Source organism: Danio rerio, chromosome 21, assembly GCF_052040795.2.
Source record: "Danio rerio strain M-AB ecotype USA chromosome 21, GRCz13ab, whole genome shotgun sequence".
Classification (NCBI taxonomy): Eukaryota; Metazoa; Chordata; class Actinopteri; order Cypriniformes; family Danionidae; genus Danio; species Danio rerio.
Window position 1 is genome coordinate 14950322 of NC_141041.1, and position 12115 is coordinate 14962436.

Genomic DNA, 12115 nt, shown 5'->3' on the forward strand with positions numbered 1-12115 from the left:
TTAGAAAATTGGGATGTGGATCATGTATAAAAAAATAATTGCAAGCAAGTGTAATTTTTGTTCCCGAATGCTTTAAACTCACTTGAAATGCCTTTAACACACACAAATGACCAAGCTTCACTTTGTTAGGGTTATACTTTGCAATGACTCCACGAATCTCATGTATTCTCAACTGTTGTACTGATCAACCATAATCCCTTAACATTACATACCCTGCAATGTTACTATTTTGGACACACATATTGCGATATCGATGCTGAAACGATATTATATATATAATGCAGCCCTATTTCAGATACTAGAAAGCATTTGATTGGACAATATTTGATGAGAAAAGTATGAATGATCTCACAAACTGCAAAGCTTTGCATGTTAACATCCAGGGGTGGACTGGCCATCTGGCAATTCTGGCAAATGCCAGAAGGGCCGGACCTTTTTTTTTTTATATGTGGGCCAGTGTGGACAGGGCTGTGTCAGTGTGGTAATATGGTCTAGTGTGGCTACAGTGCCAGAGCTGATTTTTAGTCCCAGTCCACCCCTGTTAACATCAGTTTTACATTTTCTAAACTCTAATTTTGACACTGTTTTGGAGCACACTAGCTTAAAAATATCATATTGATATCTAAACAACTTTATTTTAATTTTACAGGACCTTTAATCATATTTTAAAAATGGCTTATTAACAAAAAAATTCTCACGGGAAATTATATATTGCAAGGAATACCAGTTACTCAACAACAATATCATATATCGTGCAAGCCTAGTGTAAACAGATCTAAATGCAAAACAGAAGTCAACAAATTGTGCTTCATGATAAGCATCTAAGCTCTTCTTCAAGCCGGTCTCTAACTTTCACTAACAAAAACACAATAATGTCCCACACACACCCTCATTAGTGAGAGAAGTGCAGCTGACCACTGATTTACAACCACATCCTTCAATAGCCACATTAAGATCAAAGAGCTCTGCGATTAAAAACCACCCATTGGATCCTAGTAGTACAACACAGTACACAGATCAAAGCCTAAGCTGATCTAAATGTACCTTCCGCAATCAAGTGGGCAACCACAGTGTGTACTCAGACTTAAGGCTGTATGTTTGCTGTATGAAACTGAACACTCAAAGGTGTGTTTGGATTTTACATCATGTATTTAAATATGTTCACATTCATGTTCGTTTACTCACGCCTTACCTGAATTACAAATACACATTCTGACAATGTCTCACCTACCAGAAAACAGTGCAAAAGACAGGTTTGGGAGGTTAAAAGTCCATTCAATTTCTCAATTGACTCAATTACAGACTTTCAAAAGTTACGTTTTTGGTTATTAAATGATTGTTGAAAAGCTTGATCTTTAAATTTAAGTCTAATAATTTAAATCTATAGCTAAATCTATAACTTTTTTTTACTTATTACAGTCTTAAACAGTGGAATTTGTGCTTCAAAAACTACATTAATATACCGGTGAAAGCAGATTCCACCAATCAGAGACTGAAAGCTGTTAATCAGTGGTATATGCTTTGTTTTAATTATTATTGTTTACAGAGTTCAGAGGTTTTTGGTTAATTGTATGTTTGTTCAAGCTATCATTTCAACAATTTAAAAATAATTGTATTTAAGAGTGGAATTTGTGATGAAAACTACATTTCCCAAGATGCAGCAGGGCAATTCCACCAATAAGACACTGTAATCGAGGGCTTGTGCTTTTGATGAAGCTTTCAGTTAGCACTATTTCCACCTAAGTTACCTTAAAAATAAACACCAATTGAATTTACCCATGATGCTTTGGGAAAATTGTAATAATCAAAGTGTCACAGGGAAAAAAAACATCACATAAAAAAAGTTCTGGATGGATAACAATTTCAAAATGCACAGCAAATTACATTACCAAGTTTGTCTCAAAGTAAAATATCTCTGCTTACTCAAGATAATTTTGCTATAAAGTTAATATATACTGTGTACCTTGGCTCTAAAGGTCAAACAACAAAAAATAAGGTCAACAATTTTTTTGTGATTCTGGAATCAGATCTGAGTTTTAATAATCATAACAAAGCAGTAAGTAAATCAGCATACTATCATCTCAAAAAAAACATTGCAAGAATTAGATGCTTTGTTTCCACTGAGAACTTGTTTATGCTTTTATCAGCAGCAGGGTGGATTACTGTAGTACTGTAATGGACTCTTCACTGGCCTTCCAAAAAAGACAGTCAGACAGTTGCAGCTCATTCAGAACGCTGCTGTCAGAATTCTGACCAGAACCAGAAAAATCAAAAGCACATGGCACCTGTCCTCAGGTCTTTACACTGGATCCCAGTTACATTCAGAATACATTTCAAAGTATTACTACTCGTCTATAAATGACCAAATGTGACCTCAATACATTACAGATATGCTAAACATACAAACCTAATAGATCACTCAGATCATTAGGATCAGGACAATTAAAAAATTCCAAGAGTTCAGTCAAAGCAGGGTGAATCGGGCTTCAGCTACTATGCCCCTCGCTGCTGGAATCAACTTCCAAAAATGATCAGATGTGCTCCAACATTGGGCAAATTCAAATCCAGACTGAAAACACATCTGTTTAGCTGTGCCTTTACTGAATGAGCACTATGCTGTGTCCGACAGATCACACTATTATGTCTTTCTTTTCTTTTTCATTCCCTTAAAACCTGTTTAAAACACATTTTAATCTGTTTTAAAAAAATGTTAATTCTTTAAATCTTTTTTTATTTTCTTGTTTCTTTTATTCTTGTTTATGTAAAGCACTTTGAATTACCATTGTGTATGAAATGTGCTATATAACTAAACTTGCCTCTACAAATATAGCCAAATAATCTAGTCTAATAAATTTTAACAAATAGTTTTGTATCATATTTAATTCAATGCCTGTGTCAATGTTTTACGGGATTGTAGTTACAAACAATACAAAATAAAAGTTTGTAATATTCCTAAAGTACTTCAACTTTAAAAAAATAAACTTTAAAAAAACCTATAGTGAAATCCATGAAGCTGTGGAAAAAGTGTAAAGGCAGTAAGCCATTAGCAGATAAAATGGACACAGCTGCTTCGTTCTTAACCGTACGTGGCCTTATTCAGGGATCTGCCGCAGAGATAAGCTGGTGCTCTCTGCAAATCATCATTGTGGCAACAACAAGCTGTTTCCAGATCTGTGTGGAGCTTCAAATCCTCACGGTCCCCTGGGACAGCAAGCACAGGGTCCAATTGTGCGGTTTCCACAGCAACACAGCTAACCTTTTCTCCATCCACTCCATCACCTCCGAAGAGAGCAATGCTGAGACACCTCACACCACCCAAACACTTCTTATGTAAGTGCATTATGAAGTAAGCTGTGCATGGCCAGAACTGCAGCGTAATCAAAACAGACTATCACTTATGTGACATGACAGGGACCCTTTCTTATATCGCTTTTAGCCTGTTCGCCAAAATTGGAACATTTACTCATTATTAGCTCTCTCTGAAGATACATTTTAAAGAATATTTGAAGCTAGCCATTGATATCCATAATAGGGGGGCAATACTATGGAAGTCAGGGTTAGTATTAGTAATAATATTCAAAATATCCTGCTCAACAAGACAAAAAAAAAAAAAAAACTCAAACCGGTTTAGAACAAGTGGGTGAACGATCCCTTTAAGAGGAAGTTTTGGATTTCTTGAGTGCCTAACCAAGCACTCAAGTGTTTTTTCTTTTTAGATTGGTGTGTTATTGTGTAAACTAAAAGGCCTATTTTTCAGCCTAACATTTGATTGCACCATGGTATAACCAAAAGCAACAATTAACCAAGCTTTAATATTAAAATAAAGGAAGGCTCAGGACATAGCCATGCTGTACCTCAAGGTGAGACATAAAAAGTAAAACATTTCCATGTTTTGTGTAAGTTTCATGCCTAATGACCTACTTTGAATAAAAACAACACAATTTGAAAATGAATTTATAATTAAGTCACTCTGAAGATTTATTTAAAAAAATATTTGAAGCCAGTAGCCACTAAAATCCATTGTAGATTTCCAAAAAATAAAAAATAAAAAAATAAAAAACTCCAACCAGTTTAGAACAAGTGGGTAAACTATAACTTTAAGAGGACTAAGAGGAAGTTTCGGATTTCACGTTTGAGTGCCTAACCAAGCGCAAAAGTGTTTGTTTTTTTTGATTGGCGTGTTATTGTGTAAACTAAAAGGCCTATTTTCCAGCCTAACATTTCAGTGTTGAGAATTAAAAAGTAACAATTAACCAAGCTTTAATATTGAAATAAAAGAGTGCTCAGGACATATCCATGCTGTACAGGTCATGCTGTACCTGTAAACACAATTTGAAAATGTATTTATTATTGACTCACTCTCAAGATATATTTTGAAAAATATTTGAAGCCAGTAGCCATTGATAACAAAAATGGGGGGGGGTTACTATGGAAGTCAATGGTTAGTTTTAGTAATTAACATTACTCAAAATAGCTTTTGTTCAACCAAAAAAAAAAAAAAAAAAAAAAAAAAACACAAACAACAACCTCAAACCGGTTTGGAATAAGTGGGTGAACTATCCCTTTAAGAGGACTGGCATTTTAAGTTTCGGATTTCACGTTTGAGTGCCTAACAATGCACTCAAGTGTTTTTTTGATTGGTGTGTTATTGTGTACAAACTAAAAGGCCTATTTTCTACACCATATAAAATAAATCTGTAAAATTTACGGTAAAAAACGGCAGCTGTGGTTGCCAGTATTTTACCATTAAAAATACGGTACAAGCCGTAAAAGTAATTTCTTATTTTTACAGTAAATTACCGTATTTCATTCATTTATAGATGTAATATGTCTGTATTTTGAATTACCAACATCTACACATCTTTTGTTACACAGATAGACACGTTAACACAGCCATATGCAGGTGGTGATGAGAAAGTTACAAAATGATCCAATGCTCATCACAAACTACTTTACCCCACTAGCAGAAAAGTGTATCAGTGTATAGAAGGCGCTCAGTGTCATTCACACAGCTACTAAACACCAGTATGAAAACACGCATAAAATTAAAGTCATGAAATAAACATTGTTTATCGACATAAGATGTAACATAAATCTCTAAAGTACATATTGATAGGAAAACAACTAAAAAGATCCATATTAATGTCAACAAAAAGGATAAAAAGTGATGTGCCATGCAGGGAATTCTGGGAAAGTCTGTTTATGGTTATTCGCTGTATATACAGTTGAAGTCAGAATTATTAGCCCCCTGAATTATTACCGCCCCTGTTTATTTTTTTCACCAATGTCTGTTTAATGGAGGGAAGATTGTTTCAGCACATTTCTAAGCATAATAGTTTTAAAAACTTATTTCTAATAACGGATTTATTTTATCTTTGACAAGATGACAGTAAATAATATTTTACTTGATATTTTTCAAGACACTTCTATACAGCTTAAAGTGACATAAAAAGACTTAACTAGGTTAATAAGGTCAACTAGGCAGGTTAGGGTAATTAGGCAAGTTATTGTATAACGATGGTTTGTTCTGTAGACTATCGAAAAAAAAATTTGCTTAAAGGGGCTAATAATTGTGTCCCAAAAATGGTGTTTAAAAAATTAATAACTGCTTTTATTCTAGCCGAAATAAAACAAATAAGACTTTCTCCAGAAGAAAAAATATTATCAGACATACTGTGAAAAGTTCCTTGCTCTGTTAAAAATAATTTGGGAAATATTAAAAAAAATAAAATAAAATCAAAAGGGGGCTAATAATTCCGACTTCAACTGTATTAAGGAAACATACAGTTAACCAGGTTACGAAATTTAACTGTAACATTTCTACAATTTTTTACCGTTGAAATCACGGCCATTTTTTACAGTGCAGCCTAACATTTGACTGTGCCATAGCAGAATTAGAAGGCAACAGTTAATTAATTATTCAATATATAATATTGAAGTAAAAGAGGGCTCAGGACATAGCCATGCTGTACAGATAAAACATAATACACTTCAGTTTTCTGTGCAAGTTGTATGAGTTGAATATACAAAAAAAAAAATAATAATAAAAATAGTCCTTGAGTCTAGATGAACTGTTTTGATGAGCCATTTTTCCTATTATAGGATAATTATTTGCTGATTACCAGTAAATGTGATGAGCTGTTACTGTTAGCAAAGCAAAATCATCTTGGTAATATGTAGAATAAAAATTAAATTACTTAAGAATATAAAACTAATTTATTATAAAATTTTAAAAAAAGTTACATTATAAAGCAAAAGAAAAAGGTTAAAGTTGAAATCAAAATCACTTAAATGACAATAAAGATAAAAGTAAATAAAAATATAGAAATTATATATATATATATATATATATATATATATATATATATATATATATATATATATATATATATATATATATATATACATATATATATATATATATATACACACACACATATATATATATATATATACATATATATATATATATATATACACACAAATATAACTTTACATATTATTCAAAACCACTAGTATTGTTACATATAAACTGAATGTGATGTACACAAATTGGACTGACAGAAAATAAAAATTACAAAAACACAATATATTAATTAAATATTGCATTGAATTGTATTACTCTTCCCAGCAGGCACACAATCATAAGACGTTTATTATTGGGTTAGATTTAGGTTGTGACGTCAGGTGACCAAAATTCAATATCTAGCCAGCATCTAAGGACAACGTTATTTTGACGTCCAATAACAACGTCAAACGATGTTGATATTTGGCTGATTTTAGGTTGTGTTGGAAAGTGACCAGAATCATATTGACATCAAATGCTGACATTTATTTATCAGGCATGGCAACCAAAATCCAACATCTTATAGACGTCACAGTGGTAGCGTCTACACAATATTCCACGACGTTGGGGTACAACGTCAATCTGACGTCATGTTGACGTCCTGGGCCTCCTGGGTTCTTACAGCATGCATTACTGTTGATATTATTTTAGGAAACGATGTATAATAACATTTCAAAACAAATACAATATGATGAAACTGTTATAGTGACTTGATTTCATAATGTGAAAGGAGTATCAAACACTTAAATAAGTATAATAAAAAACACAGATATATAAGATTACTTTTTGACAAACAATTTTGTCCGCTTTGCAGGTTGCTTTGTTCACCTGAGCAAAACAGGCTTGATTATCCACACACACACACACACACACAAACAAACAAACAAACAAACAAACAAAAACACACACTATGGTCACCGGCTGTGAAATGACTGCATGGCTAGCGGCTCTAACCACAGATCTTTCTTTCTTTCTTTCTTTGTGAAAAAAGACATGCTATTCTGCCACAATCAGATAATCAACAGCCCAAGGGGCAGTTCGCGCTAAACATGGCAGCTCTTTTCAGAAGCCACATGCTGGAAAACAAAAAACACAATCTACTTTACAATGGAAAATATGCGTAAACACCAGTTGCTGGAAGATGAGATAAGAGAAAGGAAGTAAAAGAGGGACACAAAATCACCATGGTCAGCTTCTAGACGTGTGGAAAACTTGAGATAAGAAAAGATCAAATTAGTGTGGATGTGTGTGAGTGAGAAAGAGATTGTGGAAGTGTTTTGTCCAGCTGTTGTAATTCCCACGGGGGTGTCTGAAATCCAGTTTGGACAGATGATTTCTACTCATGTTTTCCATAATTATATACTCACATCCCACAAGCAAGCTCACTATATGAACCTCTTCAGCTACTACAATACACATTTGAGGCACAGACCAATCACTAAGTTCAAATATAAGGATTTTCTTGCTGTTTTTCTGATAAAGGACAAATTCTGAATAAGAGTGCTTTGAATAAATACATCTACAGTATAAAAATATCAATAAAGACTGACTTAAGGCCATTTTCTAATTATAAATAGATGGATGGATGGATGGACGGATTTAGTGAAAAATGCTTTAAATGAATGCTCCCAATTTCAAATGTTTAATTTTTTAAGTGAACAATAGCATTATTAGCTTTTTCCTTTTGAAAGAAGAAAAAGAACAATTCAATCACTTGACTAGTTTCCATAACAAATTCCTTAACACAGTGGTTCCCAACCCTTTTTTGCCTGAGACCCCATTTTCCCCTGGAAATTATTGTAAGATATTGCACCTTTAAGTTAATAAGAAAAGAAATTATTGATTTAAAACCAATTTTAGAGAAAAAAAAATGCTGAAAAATGCAAAGATTATATATTAAACTTCCACCAAACAAAAATGATGGTTTGTGTCAAACTTTCACTCTCCCTGTCACATTAACTTGTGTAAAATCAAAATGTGTATGTATCCATCCGTTCATTCATTCATTCATTCATTCATTTATTCATTTTCTTGTCGGCTTAGTCTCTTTATTAATCTGGGGTCGCCACAGCTGAATGAACCGCCAACTTATGCAGCAAGTTTTTACACAGCGGATGCCCTTCCAGCCGCAACCCATCTCTGGGAAACATCCACACACATATTCACACACACACACTCATACACACTCAAACTTTGGACTGTGGGGGAAACCGGAGCACCCGGAGAAAACCCACGCGAACACAGGGAGAACATGCAAACTCCACACAGAAACGCCAACTGAGCCGAGGCTCGAACCAGCACCTTCTTGCTGTGAGGCGATGGCACAACCTACTGCGCCACTGATTCGCCCATGTGTATGTATGTTACAATGCAAATCATAACAAAAAAGTACGCAAACACATTCATATACAGATCAGATCTAAAATTCAGATCTTTTAAGCATACAGTATATTTCCTAAGGATGCACTGACCTTAAACCAACACTTGGATAGATAAAAATCAGAAAAGCTTGGAAAACAATGGAATTCCGGAACATTTTCCTTTCATTCTCAGTGTTTGTTTCTCCACTTGTTCAACCGGATTAAAGTTTACAGACAGTCTGAATCCGGTTTATTTTAATTGTCAAACATGATCACACGCACAACTACAATAGTGTAAATAACCCACATGTCTGAACTAAAGCACTCTACAAGTATAGAAATGAATAGTTCACGCAAAACTAAAAATTATCATCATTTACTCACCCTTTACTTCTTCCAAACCTTCCTTCCTTTCTCAGTTAAACACAAAAGATGATATTATGAAAGCTGGAAACATTGACTTTCATATCTGTTAGTTAGTTTTATATTCACAAATTTAAAATTCACCTTCTTAATACAATTTCAGAAAAGTATTGTTTGAAAATTCCAAATAGAGAGATCATATTAGCAGCCGATCACTATCAAACATTGTTCACAGTTAATTAAATAGTGCTAATGTTGATTTGAAGTCTTACTTTTTGAAGTCATAGATTTTTGAGTCACACCGAATATTCAAACTAGCATACTAGTATACTATACTCATAGATATTAATAGAATATACTCATAGATATTAATAGAATAGCAACAATAGAGATTTTTATACATATTCTATGTGTATATTTGAAGTCAGAATTATTCGCCCCCTTTGAGTCATTTTTTTCTTTTTTAAATATTTGAGAAATTATGTTTAACAGAGCAAGGAAATGTTCACAGTATGTCTGATAATATTTTTTCTTCAGGAGAAAGTCTTATTTGTTTTATTTCGGCTGGAACAAAAGCAGTTTTTAATTTTTTAAACACCATTTTAAGGACAAAATTATTAGCCCCTTTAAGCTAATTTTTTTCCCGATAGACTACAGAATAAACCATCGTTATACAATAACTTGCCAAATTACCTTAACCTAGTTAACCTAATTAACCTAGTTAAGCCTTTAAATGTCACTTTAAGCTGTATAGAAGTGTCTTGAAAAATATCTAGTAAAATATCATTTACTGTCATCATGGCAAAGATAAAATAAATCAGTTATAGCGATGCTATCACCACGCTACTGAGAAATGTAGGTCTAGCTTTTAAATTTAGTAATGTGTTGACAAAAATCTCTCCGTTAAAAAAAAAATGGAGGGAAAAAATCATGAATCAAGGATGAAAAATAATAAACAAATTGCAAGCAAAAATAAATGCAATAGAGCAATGAAAAATGTAAATCAAAAATGCTATGGTTTTCCGGAGATGAAAACAGCCCAGCAGGCATACAACGTCATAAGACATTAATATTGATGATTGATAATGAACTCCCTAACTGCATCAGAACAGCAGAGTCACTCGCTATTTTCAATAAACGACTAAAAACTCAACTATTTAGTCTCCACTTCACTTCCTAATCTGCAATTGCCTCTCTGAATATCACACTAACTGTACCCCAAAAAAAAAAAAAATAATAATACTACTAATACTTTCCTTCTTAGACTTTACAGACCTGAAACTTGCCTATAGCAATTATTCATTGTTGCTCGTATAGTTGTGTAAATTGCTTCCTTGTCCTCATTTGTAAGTCGCTTTGGAGAAAAGCGTCTGCTAAATGACTAAATGTAAATATGTAAATATATTATGTTCGATTTAGGTGGCCGGAATTTGAGGACAATGTTATTTTGATGTCCAATAACAACATCAAACGACGTGAATATTTGGCTGATTTTAGGTTGTGTTGGACATTGACCAAAATCCAACGTCATATAGACGTCAAATACTGACATTTATTTGCCAGGTATGGCAACTAAAATCTAACGTTAAATAGACATCATTGTAACGTCCACACAACGTCAAGCTGTAACATCATTAGACTTAGGTTGTGTTGGAAAGCAACAAAAACTACAACATTTGTCTGACGTTTGACATTGACGTCGGACATTGGGTTCTGACGTCAACCCAATTTTCATCATGTACAGAAATTAAATAGTCAAACGTAATGTAAAATGTTAAATAGCACTGCATAGACTTCATTATATTAATAATTCAGTTGAAATTATTTCAGTCGAATGCTTTAAACTCTTGTGAAGTGCCTTTAAACACATGCAAAGGATAATGTTTCACTCTGTTTTGTGACCACAAATCTTATGTATTCTGAATTGTGGTGCTGATCAACTATAATAATCCAAACTCAACATTGCATATTCTGCGATGTGACTAAACATTGCAATATCGATGCTGAAAGGATATATTGTGCAGCCCTAATAGAGAACTTCTATAGAGATAAGTGTGTTTATCAGTTTTTTTAGTTACAGTTACAAATACAATGTGTGCACAACAGCATGTCGTGATAATTCATCTGTATCAGCCTATTTAAATTCTACTTTACTATTTTATTGAACGTGAAAATCCCAATGTTTGAATATAAAACCAACTTAACCCCAATGTTTGTTTTTCCTACTATGGAAGTCAATGGCTACAGGTTTTCAGCTTTCATTAAAACATCTTCTTTTAAGTTCAACAGAAGAAACAGCTCATCAGGGTTTGGAACCACTTGAAGGTGACTAAATAGTAAACATTCAGTTTTGAGTGAACTATCCATTTAAGTTTTTTTTTAAATCAAGCATATGTTAAAATGTCACTTCAACTACTTAAAATAGTTAGATAATGTGTATTAATAACATTAAATATTTTACCTAAATGCTATGACAAACTAAACAGCTGAGAAAAGATGTTGTGTGAGCACCATATGTCACTCAGACAGACTCTTACTTACCCGGCACACTCGCACCGACGGCGGCGAGGATAACGCAGATCAGCACCCCGGGCAGCAGAAGGGAGGCCCGGGCTCGCCGTGTGCTCCGGGTCGGAGAAAACAACATCCTTCACGGAGCTTTTCAAGTCCAGGACAGCAGATAAACGCCGCGGGGTGTCATTCCCAAATCTGGATGTAGGTCGGTTGGACGTACGCGACTGACAGAGAACAAACCGGCCCGAATGAAGATGGGAGCGTCAACTCTGAAAGAGCGTTAAGCCGCCGTGGTACAGAGCTAAAGATAGAGGAGAGAGATTTAGGAGGAGGAAAAAGGAGGAGGAGCGGCACCTCCGTTGATTGACAGGACAGATTAGCGGAGATCCCTGCGGCAGCGGAAGGATGAATGAGCTCGTGACGCAATGACGCTGACGTGGTGCTTCTTCGCTCAGGTGAAGGGACGCGTTCTGTTAGTAACAAAATAAAAGGTTTCAAAATAAAATGATTGACGTAAATGTTAAAGGTGCAT

The 12115-nt window shown here is 34.1% G+C and overlaps 1 protein-coding gene across 1 annotated transcript in view; it reads right to left on the reverse strand.

Moving 5' to 3' along the window:
• Positions 1 to 11829, reverse strand: part of npdc1a (neural proliferation, differentiation and control, 1a) — a 49072-nt gene extending 37243 nt beyond the window's left edge. Inside the window, 1 exon segment of the mRNA NM_001128783.1 lies at positions 11611 to 11829. Coding sequence (NP_001122255.1) covers positions 11611 to 11716 — 106 coding nt within the window. The 5' untranslated portion in view covers positions 11717 to 11829.
• Between the last annotated feature and the right edge of the window lie 286 nt (positions 11830 to 12115).